At 29.3% G+C, this 20,965-nt stretch overlaps 2 protein-coding genes across 3 annotated transcripts in view; one reads left to right on the forward strand and one right to left on the reverse strand.

The window, feature by feature from the left end:
• The window catches only part of LOC111027001 (pseudouridine-metabolizing bifunctional protein C1861.05), a 144,858-nt gene that overhangs the window by 2,568 nt on the left and 121,325 nt on the right, over window positions 1-20,965 (forward strand). The window lies entirely within an intron of this gene.
• Window positions 1,342-20,965, reverse strand: part of LOC111027002 (tetraspanin-17-like) — a 69,943-nt gene continuing 50,319 nt past the window's right edge. The window contains exons 2-5 of the mRNA XM_022305203.1: window positions 10,334-10,958; window positions 3,416-3,734; window positions 2,421-2,590; window positions 1,342-2,100 (exon numbers count right to left, since the gene is read on the reverse strand). Of these exons, the coding sequence (XP_022160895.1) occupies window positions 1,868-2,100; window positions 2,421-2,590; window positions 3,416-3,734; window positions 10,334-10,913 (1,302 nt within the window). The 5' untranslated portion in view covers window positions 10,914-10,958 and the 3' untranslated portion in view covers window positions 1,342-1,867. The remainder of the gene's footprint in view (window positions 2,101-2,420; window positions 2,591-3,415; window positions 3,735-10,333; window positions 10,959-20,965) is intronic.

Consider the following 20,965-nt stretch of genomic DNA (forward strand, 5'->3'; position numbering starts at 1 on the left):
CAAATAAAACATACCTAACCACGATTTCGCTAGTACAGTCAAACTTTTACATACATTTTCATGATTGTATTAAAGACAATTGGAAAGCGACAAGTCCATGACACAAGAAAATAGGCTATACATAATTAGATTTAACAGTATTATAAAATTTAGCCTCACTGGAAAACTAAAATATTTAAGATAAGAAGTATAACTATTTTATAATAAATTAGAAATAAGTAGGTTGTTATGATCTTTTAGATTTTCAACAATCAAATAGTTATAATAATAAGGAAATTAGGTTTAGTATTCAAGTACCTATATATATATTTAACTGCAATATAGAGTTTTGAGTTCATTATGTCCTTGTTAGCATATAGAATGCTTTATAGTTTATTGACATTTGAAAGTGAGTACCTACCTAATCATATTTTTACTGAAAGTAAAATCATTTTTTTTTTTGACTAAGTTGTTAATCTTTTTCAAAATGTATTTAAACATTTTTGTATCTATTCAATTTAACCTATTGAGGTATCCCACTTTGAGCTACTCGAATTAAACTTCTGTCGAGTTTGTAGATCTTTATTTGTATGTTCCATAGGAGATTATAATATATTATCTAAGTAGACTTGTTGGATAACCTTATACCATAGGCATTTTTGAATACATTAATTAAAAACAAGACAAATATGATTTAATTTAGATAAAATATAAAATAAACTTGTCCCCAGAAGTGTGTAAAAACTATATTCATAATATGGTTTAAATACATCAAGGTTTAATAAGAGTATATAATTATTTGTTATTATATTATATTTTTGTTTATAAATTCATATAGGTAATGACAATTGTCAATTATGTAGGACGTTTTCCTTTTAAGAATTAGGTACTAAAAAAGTAATACTGTACTCATATCTCTTTAGACAGTTGAACAAATATTTCAATCCCTATAGATAATCTGTTTAAATTTTTGCTAGCAATATTTCTTAAAATTGTATATTATTAAAACTTCAGAGTTCACAAAAAAAAAAATGTCGAATGAAAAAAACGTTCACATTAGATGGCCAATAGATTACAGGAAAAATTGTTATTCTTATTTAGTTACAATATTAAATAAAATATAGAAGTTTGGCTCTTTCAATCATTAGTGTAATAGCTGGAAATAAAATGAATTACTATAATTTATCTTTATACAATTTATTTAAGGAGTACCAAGTTATATTTTACTTACAAAAGTTGACTTTTTTTTTAATAGAACAATAAAATATGTCACTATCACAAAAAGTTAAGGCAGAATATAAGGATTCAATTAATGACGTTATTGAGTTTGAAGAAAAAAATATTAAATTTGAAATAGGTCTACAAAAAAAGGTATTGAGGTAATGAAAATCCTTCGAACACAATCAATGGATGATTCATAAAATTAATTCAACATAACCATACATGTTTTTTTAGTTGATTTTTTATCATTATACATTTCTTTTATATATTATTATTGTTATACTTAATCAATCTATTGACGTGTAGCACCATGTAGTCTACTCCAATCACATTTATGCCTCGCAGTTAATCAGTTAATTAGTCATTTCGATGTTTCAAATTATTTGTTTGTGTACTTGTATAATGACAAATTATAATTTTATTTTTTTTTTTAACTATTTTTATTTTTATTTTGAAATTTATTTCGATAGTATTCTTTTTTGTTCTTTTGAATTAATTTTATGTAGGTATCACGTAAAAATGTATCTTCCAATTTTAATAATATTTTATTGTTTTTTTTTTAAAAATTTTTTGCTTAATAAATTTTTTGCGGTTTTGGTGTCGCCAATAATGCGAATTTTTGGTTACTGTCAATCATTCGGAACCAAGCGGCCACGCATCTTCGTAGTCATATTTGATTCTTATGTCTGGTGGTTAGTAGTCGATTTACATCTTTTAACTCGTGAAGTTCATAGTTGCTCTTACTAGATGAGCCTGTCAATCTTTTGTCATCACACAATAATAACGCACTATGGCTATTAGTGTCTGATTCGTTGCCGTCCGTGTTCGAGGACTTTACCCTGAATGTCGCTTCTATTGAACGACCTTTTAGAAGTGGTTTCACTGCATCTAAACTTCCTTCTGAAATTAAAATTAAAATGTAGGTATTAAAGATAGTTTTGATTCATCAAATATTGTATTATGATTTTGGGTATAATTCAAAGTCAAAATAAAACTAGTTTATTTTCGTCAATGCTATATGGCTCTAATTAACATTATATTTATATTAATAAATTAATGATAAAAAAAAATTAAAGTATACTTTAGAAACGATATATTATTATTCATTATGTATTTGAAATTCCAGTTGGGGAATTATTGATAAAATAAATTGCTTAATTATTATAAAGTATAATTTATAGATATAACAGGACAAAAGCACTCAGAAATATTGTACTAACCTATCTGACTGTCTTGTCTCATAGGAGTAGATACACGTACTACGCTACCATTATGTTCAACTTTTTGTAACAACTTCCCTGTAGCTTGTTGGGGTACATTGACTAATTCTAGTCGAGCTGTATCTCCATGAAGTATTTTTATTTTTTGTATCATTTCTCGAATTTCATACCTGTAAAAATAAATATTTTAACCATTCATTTAAACTAAACATACCTAAATGCCAACAATTTTGTTAGAAATTAACTTTTGTATTTTTGAAAATCTCTTTTGAATAAATAATTAAATATTTGAATATATCTTATTTAATAAGGTTCATAGAGGTCAATTTTTGTTCTCGTCTAATCTACATGATTGTATTATATTTTATAGATCGTTTTGTTTAGAGTATTTTGACTAATTCAATAATCAATAGCTCAATGTGGGATAAAATAAAAAACAAATAACATTAAGAAATTAGTAGAATTAAAATGCATTACCTATCTATGTAGAATAAATTAATAAATACGAGTTGTTGAAAAGGTAGGTTTTTAATTCTTATTTATTACATTTTCATTCTAAGTGATCCAACATTTCTGGACATATTTATCAAGCAGTTTATTCATAAGCTATTTATTATATATGGTAATATTTATAATTTATATCGATGGGTACCTACCTACATAATAGTAAGACTAATTATTCTATTGAAATTATTTCGTATAATATATATCTGAACATCAACGGCAGCGACCGCATTGTCGGAAAACTCAATAAGTCAATACGCTCATTTAAATACAAAAGAAACAAATGCTACTTAGAAATTGAATAAGATGTTGTGTTCGTAGAGAAGTGTGATGAATAATGTATACACGTACGTACTGGCCATTTGTAAAGGCTGACGATATTCATCAATATTCAGGATATATTCTTGTTTAATCTATAATGTTACGGGTGTAAAGATCGTATTGATCTTTACGGAATAAAGTACTACAATACTCGTCTAGGTTTAGTTTACCTCAGAATGCCTAGAAAACACAGTTTCAAAAATGATATGACACAGTAACCGAGGACGAACAGGACATCGGCACTTCTACGTATCCATGCCATCAGCGCCCGTTCGCATCCGGGATAGTAGTATCTGTATGAATTGAGCCGACACTTGATGGGCATCTCTTCCATATTGTCGTGCTCTTCCGCCTGGACCGTGGTCCATACAGCAGTAGTTGTTGTCTGTGGCTGCCAGTAGTCCCTTCGGAATGGCGACGCCACAGCCTCTGGCTTATGGTAGCAGCAGCTATCCGGCAGCACTGTCGTGTAATCGACAAAGTGTTCAACTGGAAAGTAATAAGAAAAAAATATTGCATTTATATTTAACAATTTGTCAGAGGGTATATTTTTCCAAACTATGCAATTTATTCATGATATAATACTACCTATACCCTTATTATTGTATTATACGGGTTACATAAATTAGTAATATATGATATAGGTACAGCAGCTTATGCAGGAAATAATAGAAGCGTTGTGACATTGTCTTCTAAATAGGTCCAAGGTGGCAAGGTCTGTGACAAATTGACAAATGTACCTACGTTATACTTTATAGCCCTTCATCCAATTAGCGTTGACCAAACTAAGTAGGTACTATCATATAGTCGCAAAGCGGTAGCCGGTAGGAACTTTGAAGTTGACCTCTGACAGTAAGTTTTCATGTGTATATTTTCAAAATCTGACTTAAATGTTTATTATGGAAAACAGCAAGGACTGAATTACCTACTGAAGTTGTTTCAATTCTCTATTTGCTTTTTGTTCACGATATAATTAAATCATCTATTTATATTATCACTGTTCGCTTTCAATAAAATTATATATTCTTAAAATATTTTACTGTTGACAAAATAAAATATTATTTCCTTTTTTCAAACCTGTATGGTTGGTTTATTGGCAAAGCGTTATTATTGAGAATGAAATAAATGCTACCTATCTCTCATTTTTGAATGGTTGTCACAAAAACCTATTTTTCTGTAATTATTAATTTTTTTTAGTTTCAGTTTTTCGAAAAAATGTATACAAATAAAAAATGTAATAAAATAGGTTTCAGTTTCTTTATTTTTGTATTACATTAAAATTCACAATAGTTAATTATTATCGAAACCAATTTTTTCATTGAAATAAAAATCATAGGTAATTTTAACTCCAGCTATAGAATATTATTGTATTTTGTTAGTTGTTACTTATGATGTTACCTATGATGAAATTATAATTTATAATTTACAATATTTGTAATAGTACCTATTGATGTTTCTAAAATTAAAGTATTTTTGCAAAGCTTATAAGTATTTGTTTTCTATTAATTTGGAACTAGAATAATGTGTATTGCAAAATTACATAATTTTAAGCAGTATTACACAAGACACCAGATTTAATCTTTTTAAAATGTTTTGCATTTTTTGAAAAATTATAATCTTAACTCAGGTACCTTGAAGTATAATTTATGCATTTTAGGTTATAACAATTGTAATTTTATTATTGTAGTTTCTGGTACTTAATGTATTTAACTATTACACTTATACCTCTCTCGGGGTGTTTAGTCGTCATTATACTTATACCTATACGGGCATACGGTTATCCGTGACATGTTAATTCGAATAATTAGTTCCAATTTATAAAATAATTTCAGGTATGAAATGTATAACGGTATTTTGTAAGAAACACTAATTATTCTATTGTTAAACGGATAACAGAAAAATAATTAGGTATTAATAGATTATAGATATAGTTTTATTATATATTTCAGATATTATAAGATAAAGTTACTTTTTGTATCAAAAACTTAAATTATATTGTTAAATATAAATGCTTTTTTTGATCTTCATTTTCCTATAGAGTTGGATCTACACATACATTTATTTTTTTGGATCTAATCTTACCTAACTTAATAATTATTTTGGAGGAGAAAAAAATTATATATTATAATATATATTCTAAATTTCAAATTTCTCGACAAAAACATAGGTTTTATCACGATTACAAAAAACATGACAATAATTTTCTCTCAGTTTTTCTTGTAGCTGTTATAAATATTTGATTTTTTTACACGGAAGTGGAGACCAGCGACATGCAAACATTTTAATGTATGGCGTGAGTTTGTTTTGTTAAAATTTTAACAAAGAGCCGATTTTCGTTAAATTGTTATACATTTGTATACTGTATTTTTTACAGAGATGTATGAGGATATGGTATTTGCTTTGTTCTATTATAATCTTGCACAAAGAGATTCGATTATGTCTATGACTTAAATGTATTTTTCACTGTATTTTTTGTCTTAGGTCCAACCTACGTATATTTTTTGAATTCAACTCATTTCAATATAAAATATTGTTGTGGTATTGTGCCTTGTATATGAATAAGTTTTTAAACAAATCCAAGCTCTATCTAGTAACTAGATTTGATTGACGCCCTTCAGTTAATTTTTCCTGGATAATTTGTCATTTTTGTTGAATTTTGTGACGATTGTCGATTAAAAAATATTACAATATCTAAAATTAAATTCTTTCATCTCAATATATCTATAAGTACCTACCTGATACATATTTTATATTTTTATTCTATACAATATGCACTATTTGTATGTATACATTTTATTGGTTATATCTATTTTTCGTTTAAAAGCTCCAAGGTTTGTCGTAACGAATATTTCTCCCCTATATTGCCATGTAGCCATGTAGGTTGGAAATTGAAGTCAGGCGGTATTAAGTACAGATAATATTTTAAACGGTTCAGTAATGATTTATATTATAGGCGTACCGTTTACGGCACTCTCTAACAAAGTTTTTAATTATAATTTCGGTTGTTCAATTTCTGAATTTCGGTTATTTTGGTACATTTCAGAAAACAATAAACCTAGAAAAGAATTTAATTATCAATGTTTATATATATATATATATGTATTGTAATTATAAATAAACGCTGACAAGTGGTATCTATAATTTCAACACACTTATAATATTAGTAATTTGATTTTTACTTATACAATTTTGAATTAAAATGTTGTTAATTTGATGATTTAATGCAATATACTTTTTTATTCAAAAATTTCAAAATTGTTTCAATAAAATACTTGTAAGTAGAATTATCTGAAAACTTAATTAACATTTTTTTTACTAACTATGCATAGTTATTATTCCACACATGATGATCTTATAAGACTATGATTTGTATTGCAGGTTATATATTGTACTTTTTTTATTGTGTTTTCTTGAATGTTGTTTGGAATAACAAATTGTACTTTGAAGAGGATTCTCCTTAAGTATAGTTTTTAGAATAATAATATGTTACTTTTTTTCCGATTTTGAGCCGTTGCATGAGGCGTAAGTATTACTTTCCCTGGTATGCTAATGTACCTCTCACTTTTTTCTTTTAATATTTTTTTCAACATTGAATTAGACATAGTATTAAGTATTAACTAATGAAGTTTTCAATTCGTGTTATAGTTTTCAAAAGAAAAGTTGAATGAAAATTCATATGATAATTTCATAAAATATCCACCTTTTAAATTAATATTATACCTAAAATAAAATAATTTTCATGTAAGTATACGACTACATTTATTATTATCATATTCCCAGTATCATCCCTCTCCTCCATTCTACGAATATGCTTTTAAAAATGTTATTTATAAGAAAAAAAATGTATTATCGTTGAAAGTATATTGAACTACAATTATGTTATTCTCTAAATTGTGGTCCAACGAGTATGACTTACAACCGTCAAGAAAGTTCGAAGATATAGGTCTATTACATGGCTGTATGCAATAACTGCTGAATAATTAAGCTTGTATATTCCGGTATCCATTTATAACGTAAGAGACATTGTAATTAATAACGTAGCTTAACTAGAATTTCTAAGGAGGTCTAGAATCATAAATCTCTTACAGAATTTAGGTTTTTGAAAATGTGTCATACATTTTTTCGTCATTTTGTTTTTATTATTTAAAAGGTAGCAGAATAAACAATAATTCTTATATTTTATATAGCATACACATGTAGTTATAGTTTACACTTAACTGTATATAATATACGATTTTTAATGTAAATTATTGAATTAACTTAACTGTTTAATTACCTATGGCATGTAATTTATAAAAATGATATTGGAATTAAGATTTGTAGGGATCGCAATTGTTAATTTTGTTCTGTGAAGGTTAACGAATAAAGAGTCACCGATTAAACAATTATTTTTTATTTCTATAACATCAACTATCATCTTTAATACTTAGTAATAATCATAAAAGTGAAATTATGCTTCGAATAATGAATTTAAAATATTAAAATATGTACTCAATAATATATTAATATATAATATGAATAAATCATAATAATACAATGTAGCTATAGTAGGTAGGAACCTATGTCGGGCTACGTACAATATCGTGTAAAGTAGAGGCGCAGTTGCTAAGAACGTATTTCAGTATTTGAGATTTGACCTTAAATGTTTAAATGAGTATCATTTATCATTGAATATCGATATCGGTATGTGAGGGTTTGAGTGTGTTTTGGTAAAAATAACTGATATTCCTGCTGGAGGGCTCGGTCGTGCGGATAGATGGCATCAGTCCATATAAGCGTTCATAGTGACACACATTAGTACAAGCAAAATTGATCGCGTTGAAAATGCGTTTGTCATTATATATAATATACGCTAACAAAAATATTTTATGAAGTATTTGGGTTGAAATTGTATTCGAAATTTTGGTGTCTAGAATATTTTATACGGTGTTAATAATACATCGACGTAATAATATATTGTCAAATGTGAAAAATAAGTATACCTACTTATACACTCACACACACATTAATAATAATAATAATAATTTGCCAACTTGGTGTGACCCAATGAGACATGGCCTTTAATAGTGGTGGTGGTGGGGGGGGGGGATACTAACGGACGATGACAACGTCGATTTTTTTTGTGCATTTACATAGATATATTCGACGCACATTTTGCGCCTCCCACAGAACCAAATTAAATCATGACACGAAAAAAGTTCGGTGACGTATAAAAAATAAACCAACTACCTACTGATTACTACTGTAAAAATCTACAATATCGATAAAAAATATTACATGTACAGTGCGGCCGTATATATCCATATGCGTGGATTGCCGAATTTAGGGGTGGGGCTCCGAGTTGCTACTAGATGCTTTTTTTAAAAGAATACGAATCTTAATGGTCCCAGATTTTTAATATAATATTTCATAATTATATATAATTAAAAAAAACATGAGATAAAAACACCTAAAATGAACAGAAAATGTTCACAAATTTTAAATATTTTATCTTATTGTAGGTATCTACAAAATTAATTTTTTCATATACCGACTTAATATTCTAAAACTCTTAGCTACAGAATATTCTCTTCCACCTAACTGGTATGATAGTAATAAATCATAATCGTGTAATACTGGTAAACGTTAAAAGATACAGAAGTTAAAGTGAAAACAGATAAGACTAAAACGAAATTTAAAATTTATTTGTGATGATTACTGATTATTAGGATTTATTAAGAGATTAACATTAAAAAAAAAAAATTTTATTGCTTTTTCAAATTGTATTAGCGTCACCCTTTGTGAATTTTTTATTAATGTGTTATAAAATATATTATTGTAGAGGTAGCCACTAGCCATATATAGGTTATATAGGTAAGTAATAATTGTTCATTATTGTTTGAATTAAAAGCATGAAAATCAGTGAACCTACTTATGATTTAATACCGAAAAGTTCAATTTTTTAAATATCTTAAATCGAAAAATAATTTTTACCAGAAATTGAGAAGATGCGAAATATATAGACTGGAATATCAATATTATTTTAACGAAGTTGAAAAATAATATAAGATTTCAAAATATATTGTTAGGAAAATGTATTCCATACAATTATCAGTTCAACTTTTATTTAGTTGTGTGTGTGTGTATTTTTTTTTATTTGAAAGTATTTGAATAAAGATATACAACTGACAGTGTTTTAAATGTATACTCTTGTAATCATGTTGTTTGTATAATATGTGTTGATTTGTTTTTACTGTGGGAGATGGGCGAGTCGCAAATTGTGATTCCCCCAAAAAGCACAAAAGCATTAAATAGTGAATACGGCCTTGGATTTAATTTCGTGTGACGCATGGTCATAACATCAGTAGAGGTATCATACCACATCCATTATTTGCAGTTGCAGTAGTCGACCTGGAGATTCTTGGGGGCTGACGGACCCCTTCACAACTTATGCTGACACCATTGACCAACGGTGTAACTTTGGGAAGGGGAGTCGAAGGGCGCTTAGCCCTCTGTACATTTTTATTTTTGAGCCCATATATTAATATTGTGGATGTATCGTGTTCGAGTTTATGTGTGAGGAATAGCAAGACATACTTCAGGTTGACTATGATCCGAAACAGATTCAGTGAACTGACTATAATAAATGTAGACGGATAATTTGGTGCCCACTTATCTAATAGGATTATCGATAATGCTATTTTAGAAACATTTGCATCTAAACATGGTCGCATACGACTGTAAAAAATATACCTATATTATACCTACTATTATTTTAATGACGAGGGAGGAGGGAGGGAGGGAGGCTTTTACTGTATGGTTTATTTTCAACTATGATTTTACAGGACTCCATGTGACTAATTATAAACTCTATTGACGTTCTGCGCCTTAGGTTTATTTTGAACGTTGGTTTTCTAGGGCCTAGCCCCCGTAACTAATATATTAAATCCTATAGTTACGCCCATGCCGGCCGCAGTTGACGGTGACCCCTATGCCTCCACCGCGCGTATACGTACCTATCCGGCTATACCTAGGTACCTAACTCGGTGGACGTGATTGATTCGGGCGCGAGGCGAAACGGACGACGAAGAATAACATGAAACACTCACCGCCCACTTGCACGGTGACGTTGAAAAAGTCCGGCGGCCCGTTGACGCCGCAACACTCGTGGTCGCGCTGCAGGTCGTCCCAGACGGCCGTGAACCGCCGGTCGCGGCCGTAGTCTACGGCCAGCCGGTCCCGGAGCGCCGGTTTCAGTCGGGCCACCATCTTGTCGTACCTGTACACCCAGTAGACGCCCAGCACGGCGTCGCCGACCAGGAGGCCGAGCAGCAGCAGCCAGTAGACGTTGAGCAGCCGCTCGCTGAGGGACCGGGCGCCCAGGAAGCCGACGATCTGCAGCACGGTGCACTGGACGAACAGCGCGGCGTACACGTACAGCAGGCTGGGATGGCACAGGTCCAGGCCGGGCACCAGGTGCCGCCGCTGGTCGGCCACCACCAGCTGGTAGGCGATCACCACGAAGCACACGACGCACACCATGAGCACGGTGTTGCACGTGTATATCCAGATACGGTAGTAGCGCATTGCCCGGTGTGCCGGTGAATGGGATACCGTCATCCGAACGGTAAAGCACTCGAATACGTCAGCGGCCAATAAGTGGTGCTGGATCAGCATAACGGGCATCATGGGGGTAACTTCATCCGCTCTATGTCGAAATAACCGCCGCCGCCGCTGTAACCCAATAATAATAATAGTGATATGAGTAAATAAGTAATGTGATATTATGACAGCTATATATTATGGCTATAGGTTACGGTTACAATGGCAGTGGCGTATAGCCAGGATTTCCAAAAAGAAACTTATACAAATTACCTAATTTATACTACTCCATAATATAGTCCATCCACGCACAGTCCGGACACAAATATAATATACATGTGACGATTGTGATTCCATGTGTTCGACACAGCGTGCCATATTAATTGCATATCATAATATTATCATAGGTGTACTGACGTTATATTAATCAAAAAAAAAAAAACACAGCCGATGGGGTGACATGACCCCTTTCCCCCCTCCCAAAACTGGATACGCCACAGGGTTGTAGTTAAACACATACGATAATAATAATAATAGCAATAATAATTATACATGTCGATTTTTGGTTTGTCTGGATTTTGGTGGAAGGGTGCTGCAGGACGGTTAGACATTAGAATTCCCACGACATCATTCCCAGACCCACGAGGCTGAGTGCTATTAGTCTATTAATACGTGGTATAACAATGGTATACCTATACGTCGTACATTATAATCGACAATGGCACCTTAATGATGTTTTATACATTTGTACGTTTTAAAATGCTCATAAATTGATTAACATTAAAATATCAAAAAGAGCCCACGCGGGGCCGTGAATAATATAGTGTTACCTTTATGTTCGATAATTCCCCCCGGAGGAGGCGCTCTTATATACAACCACAAGGATAAGGGTATTTAAAATTTTACTTCACAAATGTACCTCGACTTAAGTGCTATTTGTACTATAAACCCCCTCCACTCAACCATTTACATCGTGTATCGTACACGACCACTATTATGACGTAGAATATTATACACCTGAGTACCTGACTCGTCAGTCGTCACACGCTCCGTCGAGCATATTTTATACTCTGGAGTGATCTTACAGTAATCATCGTTTAGTTGTATTAACGCTCCAAATATGTGCACGAAGAAACACAATTTGCCTCCGAAAACAGTTTTTTGTCCATCATCTCGCAAGTGTTACAGCTAACATTCGATTTAGTTATTCAGGTGTATATTAAGTATATATATATATATTAAGTTGATATTACAAGTCTTGAATTTTGAAAATAAACTCTTAATATTTTTAAAATTAACAAACTGAATTTGCGTGTCCGTGTTCGAAAATAGATATGCTTATTAAGTTGATTGAAGACAGTTATTTTTTAAACAAGATTCATCTCCTCTTTTTCTCGTATAATATTCCGCACGATTGGTAGTCCGTGTGTCATTAAGCGGCTTTGTAAACACACTGTATAAGATTTATACGAACTTTGTACTGTGTACCGAGTAGAAGTTTGTTTAAATTATTTCAATTGTTCATAAGAGACTTATGGTTCACATCAAATTCTTAAAGCGAACGATTTTTTTTTATTCGTAAACTTTAAGAAGCAAAATGAAATTCTTTTGCGGTAATTTAAAATGACAGTTATTTGTATTTCATAGTGCTGATCCCTTTTTTTAATTGGTTGGTCTACAGGGCTATATTTACAATTTTTGCGCCCGACGACCATATTTTTACACCCCTCCCCTTTCCCCGCCAAAACATAGATTCACTGTTTTGATTTATCTTAACACATTTTTGGTTATAATTCTTTATGGTTATGTCATGGTTGTCTATCTACGACAGTGGTTATGTTAAAATAATATGAATTATATTCCATATTTCTATGCTAGCACTTATCAGTTATCGTTGATTGACAAATGACACTATCAAATTATGGCCGTATCATAGTACAAATTCTTTCCAAAAAAAATATTTATTGATACAATATTACACCGGGCTATAGCGGTGCCCGGCCGCCCCCTAAATAGATCAATATTTGGACGCTCAGGGCAAATGTCCCAATTGCCCCCCCCCTAAATACAGCCCTGTTGGTCTATGTATATTAAGTTACCTGTTTTTATTTTTTTGTTTTGTTGTTTTCTAGTCAATATAACTGATTATGTTTAATATAATTGATACTTTACAAAAGTTGGGATTTAAAAAGTTTTAAAATTATGATATTTAGGATATATTTAAAAGATATAATAATTATTCTATAACTTGAACCAATCTGAAAAAAAATATTACGTTTAAGTAGTTTCATTTTGAAGTAAGTACGATAGCAAGGAATTAAACTTTTACAAATGGACTTACACAAAGTTTTAAACACAATATTAAAATACATTGAACTACTTTCATGCGATATCAGAGAGAATTGTAGCTAAAATTTCGGTTAATAATATCGAAACTTAAATTGTATTAAATATTACGTTCGATATTCAACAAAGAATATATATTTAATAAAAGAAATAGACATTCTTCGCATGTTTCTTAGTTCACTGTTTTGGAAAGGGCTTACTAAGGGTTGGGTTTACTATCATATTAAATTTTGGACGAGACTTTTATCGCATATAAAAGACGATCCTGAGCAGAGCTCAATTCATTTACATGATTGTTTACATTATCATATCCATGCTTGTGGTGTTAATAGAGAAAAAATTCGAGGAAAGATTCTTAATCTGTAAACATATCTATAGTTAGAAAAATATATAGTGACGGTAATCACAGTAATCAAATTACAAATTGTATTAATAAGAATAAAATTTGCATTTTTACATTTTTTAATACCATCGTTAAATTGCGTTCTATTGTAAGAGCCTATTATAATTTTTGGACTTTGTGCAGATAAGTCAAAAAATACTCTTTATATCATATTATTGGTCTCTATTTTTTAATTTTATATTCACAATAGAAAACGCAGGTAATCTAAATCAGTCTGTTCTTTACTTTTACATTTTGTTACATTTTTCTATATCTTAACACTTTTTATTAGATACTTAAAAATTTACCTAAAAATATTTGTTGAAATTATTAGTTAGTGAATTAAAAAAAAATACCTACTGTTTTATAATTAAAAATATTATTTTGGTTAAATTGTAATAATTTAATCAATAATTCAGTAATTAAAAGCACTTATATTTAAATTTAAATTTGAAATAATGTAATTTTATCAATTTCTTTATGTTCTTTAGTTATTAATTTATTAAGTGTTAAGACATTACTTTAATCTCATTAATTTAATTTGTTTCACTGACAATTATAATGCTAATGAATAATGGCACGATTAATTGATTCCCAAAACCAATTGCTTAAAGCATCATAATGTTGATAAATAATCGCTTCCTATATAAGAATATTCAGAAATCTTTATTCACGGATAAACATAATGGGTTCTACTATCCAAATTATTTACAAGTCATTAAATATTTCCCTTTAAGCTACAAATTACGAGTATAATGTATATCATATTTTTAAATCACGTTGTGTGGTTTATGAGTACGTCTTAAGCATGGTTGTGAATTATGATATTAATATAGTTATTAAAGTAACATATTAACTAATTTTATAGATTATGTAATATTCTAACTGTGTACTACAATAATACATAGCGAAATAATAATTTTTTTGCAGCTACTATTGAAATCTGATATTGAATTATTTTTGGTAAATACACTTTAATATTTTATTTTAGATTGTTTTTGATATATTTCAAATGTAGGTTTGTGTGGTAATTGTTAGTAATTAATAAACTAATTAGTCACTAGTTAAATAAAAAATAGATTTTCAATTAAGATTAAATATTAACATAAATACATAGTAATTTTACTTTTAACGTCTTATCAAAATGTTAATGCGTTAGATTAATTTGATAAAATTTATAAAGTAGATTACTATCATAATTAAACGCATAAAATCTACTTTGTAAGCTACATTGAACATTTTCTTGGCTCATTGCCTAAATGCCTAATATTCATAAATATCGAGATGTCTTATAAATGTCAAAACAGAAGCACTAAGTTTGTTTTAAGCGTGCAATTTCGGAATATCATATTTTACTTTTGGAAAATACCTAACCATTTCTCAAGTTTTGGCAAGTTGAACATAATGTTCATTCATTTAATTAATAACGTTAACAAATACACATTAAAACATCATTGTTAATTTTTACTTTTATAATTATTGTTGGAAAACTTTTGAAACGGCTAAATTTTTATTATGAAAGAACTTGTTACATAGGTCGAGCTTTTGAAATTGGTTGGGTTTGACGTAACAAATGATCTGCATAGGAGAGCTGTCATGTAAATATATTACAAGGTAGGGGGGGGAATGGGCTACAGCGTATTCACCAATCGTTTTCTACGTGATTTTCCCGTGCATGATGTTTGACGTAAATGTCAAATATAATTTCACATGAAAGAAAGCCATCCAATGATGGTTAAGCTCACACATATTGTGTTCAGGGATGTTTTCAAAAATTTAATTTAGTTTTTATTTTTTTCGGGTGTTACTTTATTATTTTTTGTTCACATATTGTTTGAAATTATATCCATTTTTTGAAAATATACTTTTAAAATTCCTTAATATGGGTATGCGCTTAACCATCGTATTTGTTCTGAAATTGAAGTATACCTATGGGACCTGTAGTACTTATGTTTAATGGTTGATTAAAATTACAGAAAATAACTCATAGTCCATTAAATTACTTCACACTCTATTCCGTGAACTGTGATTTCTGGAAAACAATCAACCGTGATGATTTCTCAAAATTATATATTTTTTCTTTTGTATGGCGAAGTTGTGAACCTAATGGTTAGTGATAACTGGTTTCTTGTTATCACAATAAAACTATCAGTTCAAAGTTTTATTTGATAATTATTTTCATAACCAGCAATAACCACACAATTGTAAACATTTGACTTGAGTGGGATTAGATTCTTCTTTCTGGTATTTTCAATACAACATTATCTTTACTTATGAGTTATGACCATTGTGGTTAATTGCTAAGTAACCACAAGATTGAGCAAATCACAGCCCTGAATTTTTTTTCCGGAAATCATGGTGTACGTGCAGTGTGACGTCGCTTTTATACACGTTTTTATTTTGTTTTAATATTTGACGAATATTCATCGTTTAGATTTTTCTTATTCATTTATTCTGATTTATTTTATTCAATTTGTTGTATTGGTGCTAAACTACAAATGGTATTTATTGTCTTTCCAATCACGGTTGTCAATTTGTTTTTGAATTACAAGCACTGATATTAAGTCATCGGATAGAAGAAAATTAGAGATGCTGAATAGTAAGTATTTGTAATTATAACACATTTGTTTTTACTATGCACAACAATAAGATTGTATAATGATTGAACCATAACACAAAATACAATACACATCACACATTAAGACTGAATAAAACACTAAATTTTATATAAATAACCACGAAATAGTTTAAGATTTAAAAAAATATTGTAAGTACCCTAGTTATGTGTTTACTAATGTGCAGTGTATGGTTCTTTTTGTTTTGATGGTAGACAGTTCAAATATAATTGGCAACAGTATCTATTTTCTGTTGGTACTTAACTACTTTCAGCGCTAAATCGATGATTGCAGAAATGACACAAAACAATTATCATAAACTTTTGGATAATTACCTAATAAAATCTGTATAATATCAATAATCTAGGGAACAATTGAATTGAAAAATTAACATTTACTTTTGGGATTTATCATATGCTAATTATATAATATTATTTCTATGCAAAAATAATAATATACACTTTGAAAGTTTTCTGACTTTTAATGTTTTTCAATTCAATGCAAATATAGCAAACAAATTATTTATTTAGTAAAAAGCAAAAACAGTTTTATTTAAAACTACAGGTTTCTATATTACTATATGAGTAGATACACAATGTATTCAATATTAAATGAAACAATTAACAATTTCTATACAAGTTTATATTCATATTTTATTTTATTTTTCAATAGTTTCAAAATTGTATTCTAAAAGGATTTATCGATTTTAGTCGGAGCTATAAGTATGGTGCTTCTTTTTTATATATTTAAACATAATTTTTTTTTTAAATTAATTGGTAACATTTATTCTTATATTTTTCTGTTGGTATAGTTCTTTGTGGATTATTTTGGGTAGTGTCAATTGTCAACCAGAAATTTTGTTTTATTGAAACTATTGATATTTCCGTCAGATATTACCACCCGTATAAAAGTATTAGTGAAATAATTATACATCGAAAGTAACTTTTTTCTCACGTGAATCTGATCTGTTTGAACTTTTAACTCATTCGCGTGCATTCTTACAATATTTAATCCACCATGAATTTTTTAAAATCAAGGATTTTTGAGTGTGTTATGAGTCGGACTTCGAAGTTTAACTTGTTTTTATTCTCAACTGTATTATATTTCCGTATTGTATAGTTTCTGTCAATTTTTCTCAATAACTACGTTTAATCACGCCAAAGTCTCTATCGCAATCTAAAATCAAATGTTCTCGAATCGGGAAATTATGTTCAACTGTTTCAAAATATCTCCTGTATTAACAGAAGTTGGACAAAATCTAACGAAATGTTCTTACCTAAATCACATCAGATAATATTTCGTTATCAACTTAATACTCGTTTGAATTAAATTCAAAAATAAACACTTGTAAGGATCGAAAAATAAAAGTTACTGTTGAGTGTTAAAACGGGACGAGTCATTGCCTAATGACTTTTCTGCTTTCAGCCGGATTTTCAGATAAATATTTTATTGGTAAAAATTATTACTCAATTCATTTTTACATCGCAATTTCATCAATACTGTGACTCGAGTAGATTTTGTAAATGTATCAGGTATGGAAATAATGAGAATCGTAGGTAATTCAGGATTCTTTTAACGTATATAAATCGAAGACTTGTATGCTTTCAAGACATAGTAATATTATGAAACTTTGGGGTCTGAAATCTGATTACAGTCCCCTTCGTGGGCCGAACCTTACAACAGCAAAAACTGAAAACTAATATGTGTATCGATAGTTGAGCTATACATTATTCATAAAGCAATATTTTCGTTATTATAAATATTATTATATTATTAACAATATTCTAGATCGGTGGTTCTACGAAATCGTAATTATTTTGCCGTCATAATTTACATTTGGATACTAAAATATTTAGTCGTAAAATATTTACTCATAATTAATTTTCATGTGATTTAATCAAACCATTATATCTTATACAATTTTATTTTTTGAACCACGTTTAATTGGTATAGTATGTAAAATATGCACTTTGCAGTAATAATAATATGTTACTGTCGCCTCATTATTTTCCGTATTCTATAAAACGGCGTGTTACTTATGCAATATTAGTACACTTGTGTATGCGTGTATGGGGTATACGTAGACACACATGTCGGCCTCTAACGTTTTCATTTTAATATCTTCTGTATAATATAATTGCCTATTCAAGATTTGTTATTTAATTAATTCTAAACTTAATTACTCGAACTGAAATATAATTAATTATTTTATCCTTCAATTTGATTTTAATACCGAAGTAGATTATTACATAATATTACACTTTATATGTCAGTCTATAAAGTGTTCACATATTATAATAATATATGGACAATTTGATTGATATTGATCTATCAAATTTTAAATACACCATCAACAATATTTTAATATTATTGAAGGAATCGAATAGTCGAAATAAATATAATATGTTATAAAAAACTAAATCATATTTAGTAATTTATTACATACATGGTTGTTCACAACCTTTTTTTTTAAAATAATTTTTTTTAAGCTTGGTATTTATATTACATATTTACATAATACATTTACGAGTATAATTTTATACTATATGAGTACAATAACACTGTTTTATACTAAGTGTGTATGCATAACATTTTACATTTGACATGTTATTTTGTTATTTTGTGTTCTATTTAATTAATTGCAGGGGTATTTACTATTTTCTAGTATATTAGTTATTCAGTAACATAATTATTATTACGGTATTAATTGCTATTTCACATTTTTTTTTTCATCGCTTTCGCAATAATTTCATTTATTTTTTATACTGCTTTCTATTTTTGTACTGTCGATGAATGTTCTTAAACTTAATTGATTCCGTCAAATAACTACATAACTACATTTTTTTTGTGCACAAATACCACACTCAAAATTTACTTTTGTATTACCTATTAAAAAATAATACATTACGAAATTATACGGTTCATAACTTTTAAGACAATAATAATTATTCATATTTCCATACACTATAATATCTTGCACTTAATTCTTGGTTAGTTAATTAACATTATTCTAAGTAACGTTCATAAAAAAAAATCATAATTGTGTATTACATTAAATATTTTGAAATAATTATTAGTTATGACTACACCATTGTAAATTTACCTATTTTAAGAAACTCAATACATCTTTATAAATAAACGTATTTTTGTTTCCCAATAAGTAGATAAGAGATAGTGGCTATCAATAGTATATGACAAATTAGTAATTGTACAAATAATTGTGTGCAAGCTACCGATCTATCAAGGAAAATAATATGACCCATTGACCCAATCTATTCGTATATACAACAGTATTTTAACATTACATTGTTTTTACATTTAATTGAAAAACACTATACCTAAGTAAATAGGATAATGTACATAATAACAATAAATAACATATTATTATAAATATAATAGACAAATACATGATGAGAAGAAACCTATTCATATTGATAGAACCCAATAAACAAACATTTTCATATGAAACTTTTGTCATAAATGACCTCATTACGAGGGTAATAATAATTAACAATTTAAAGTCGCATGGGCTCTGAGTTGATATCTTTCATTTGCACGTGGAATGTGGAAATGTATTCTGTTGTCGATTAATCAGAGTAGATTATAGCTTAACAGGGATTATAGCTAACGGAGTAAAATCTACGAAGTTTAAACGACAGTTGAATACCATATGAACCGCCTGACAGAATACTAATAAAACTTTTTTACAACCCAGTGTTATTTTTCTTCCATTTTTTCTATCCACCCGGGTCGTAATAAATCTATTATTTTTTAACGTCCCAAGACGTTATATTTACGGTTAAGCCTTTCGATTTTTACGAGTACTTGAATGGATTTCTATACAGCTATACGCGCCATTATTGCATGATGTCGTCTTTTAGATTAAAAAAACGCAATATTTTGCCGCATCGCCCAGTCTTGACAACACTGCTTTAAGTGCACTCGTGGGGACGCGTGTGGCCTGGTTTATTTAAAATTGAAATATTAAACCGCAGGTAATTAAATAAATTCACAATAGTTGGCGATCGCATGACAAACGAGAATAAATAATAACATCTCATTAGCACACAAAGCCTTGGTTATCGTTTAGGAATGGATAATGATGGCATAAAAAAAATGTATTCGCATATAAGGAATAGCTTAAAAGGCAAAGAAACGGCAAACGATAGAAAAAAAAACTAGATATAGAGGGGAATCACGCAAGTTTAATATTTATGAAAATATAAATAATTCACGAGTTTTTCACATTAGCATCAACAGTGGTCTATTTTTTTCTTTGTCCCATAATGGTTGGATGAGCTTCGCGATTACGTGTTAGCTGATTTAATAGTTTAATAGACTGTAAATTGCATGTAAATTTTACGTGAATATTTCAAGTGTCCCTTTATATTGTATGTGTTCGTTTCGTGAACTGGAAGTTGTAGAGATGGACAATATTATAGAAAAGCGTGTTTACTACATGATTATTCTAACCATTAAATCGAGGCATCATTCTCATTATCTCTATTTCTGTCGATTCGTTACTGCTCGTATATAATAAATGGTTTTTAAATTGTCACTAGTCTAAATATCTTTATTTTCGCACTGCTGTATTATGCGAAAACTCTCCAAATGTAATTTTTGCTTCGTAACCTATACTATTATTAATACTGCAGATTTTGGTATTTAATGATGTTAAATTATGTGTATCGGGGCTTATCACATTTCGATATACATATATATGTATATACATTATTTCGAGCTTTACTCGATTTTCAAACCTCACCGATGTATACCAGTCACGAAATATTGCATGT

This window comes from Myzus persicae, unplaced genomic scaffold (genome assembly GCF_001856785.1).
Source record: "Myzus persicae strain clone G006 unplaced genomic scaffold, MPER_G0061.0, whole genome shotgun sequence".
In the NCBI taxonomy this organism is placed as follows: Eukaryota; Metazoa; Arthropoda; class Insecta; order Hemiptera; family Aphididae; genus Myzus; species Myzus persicae.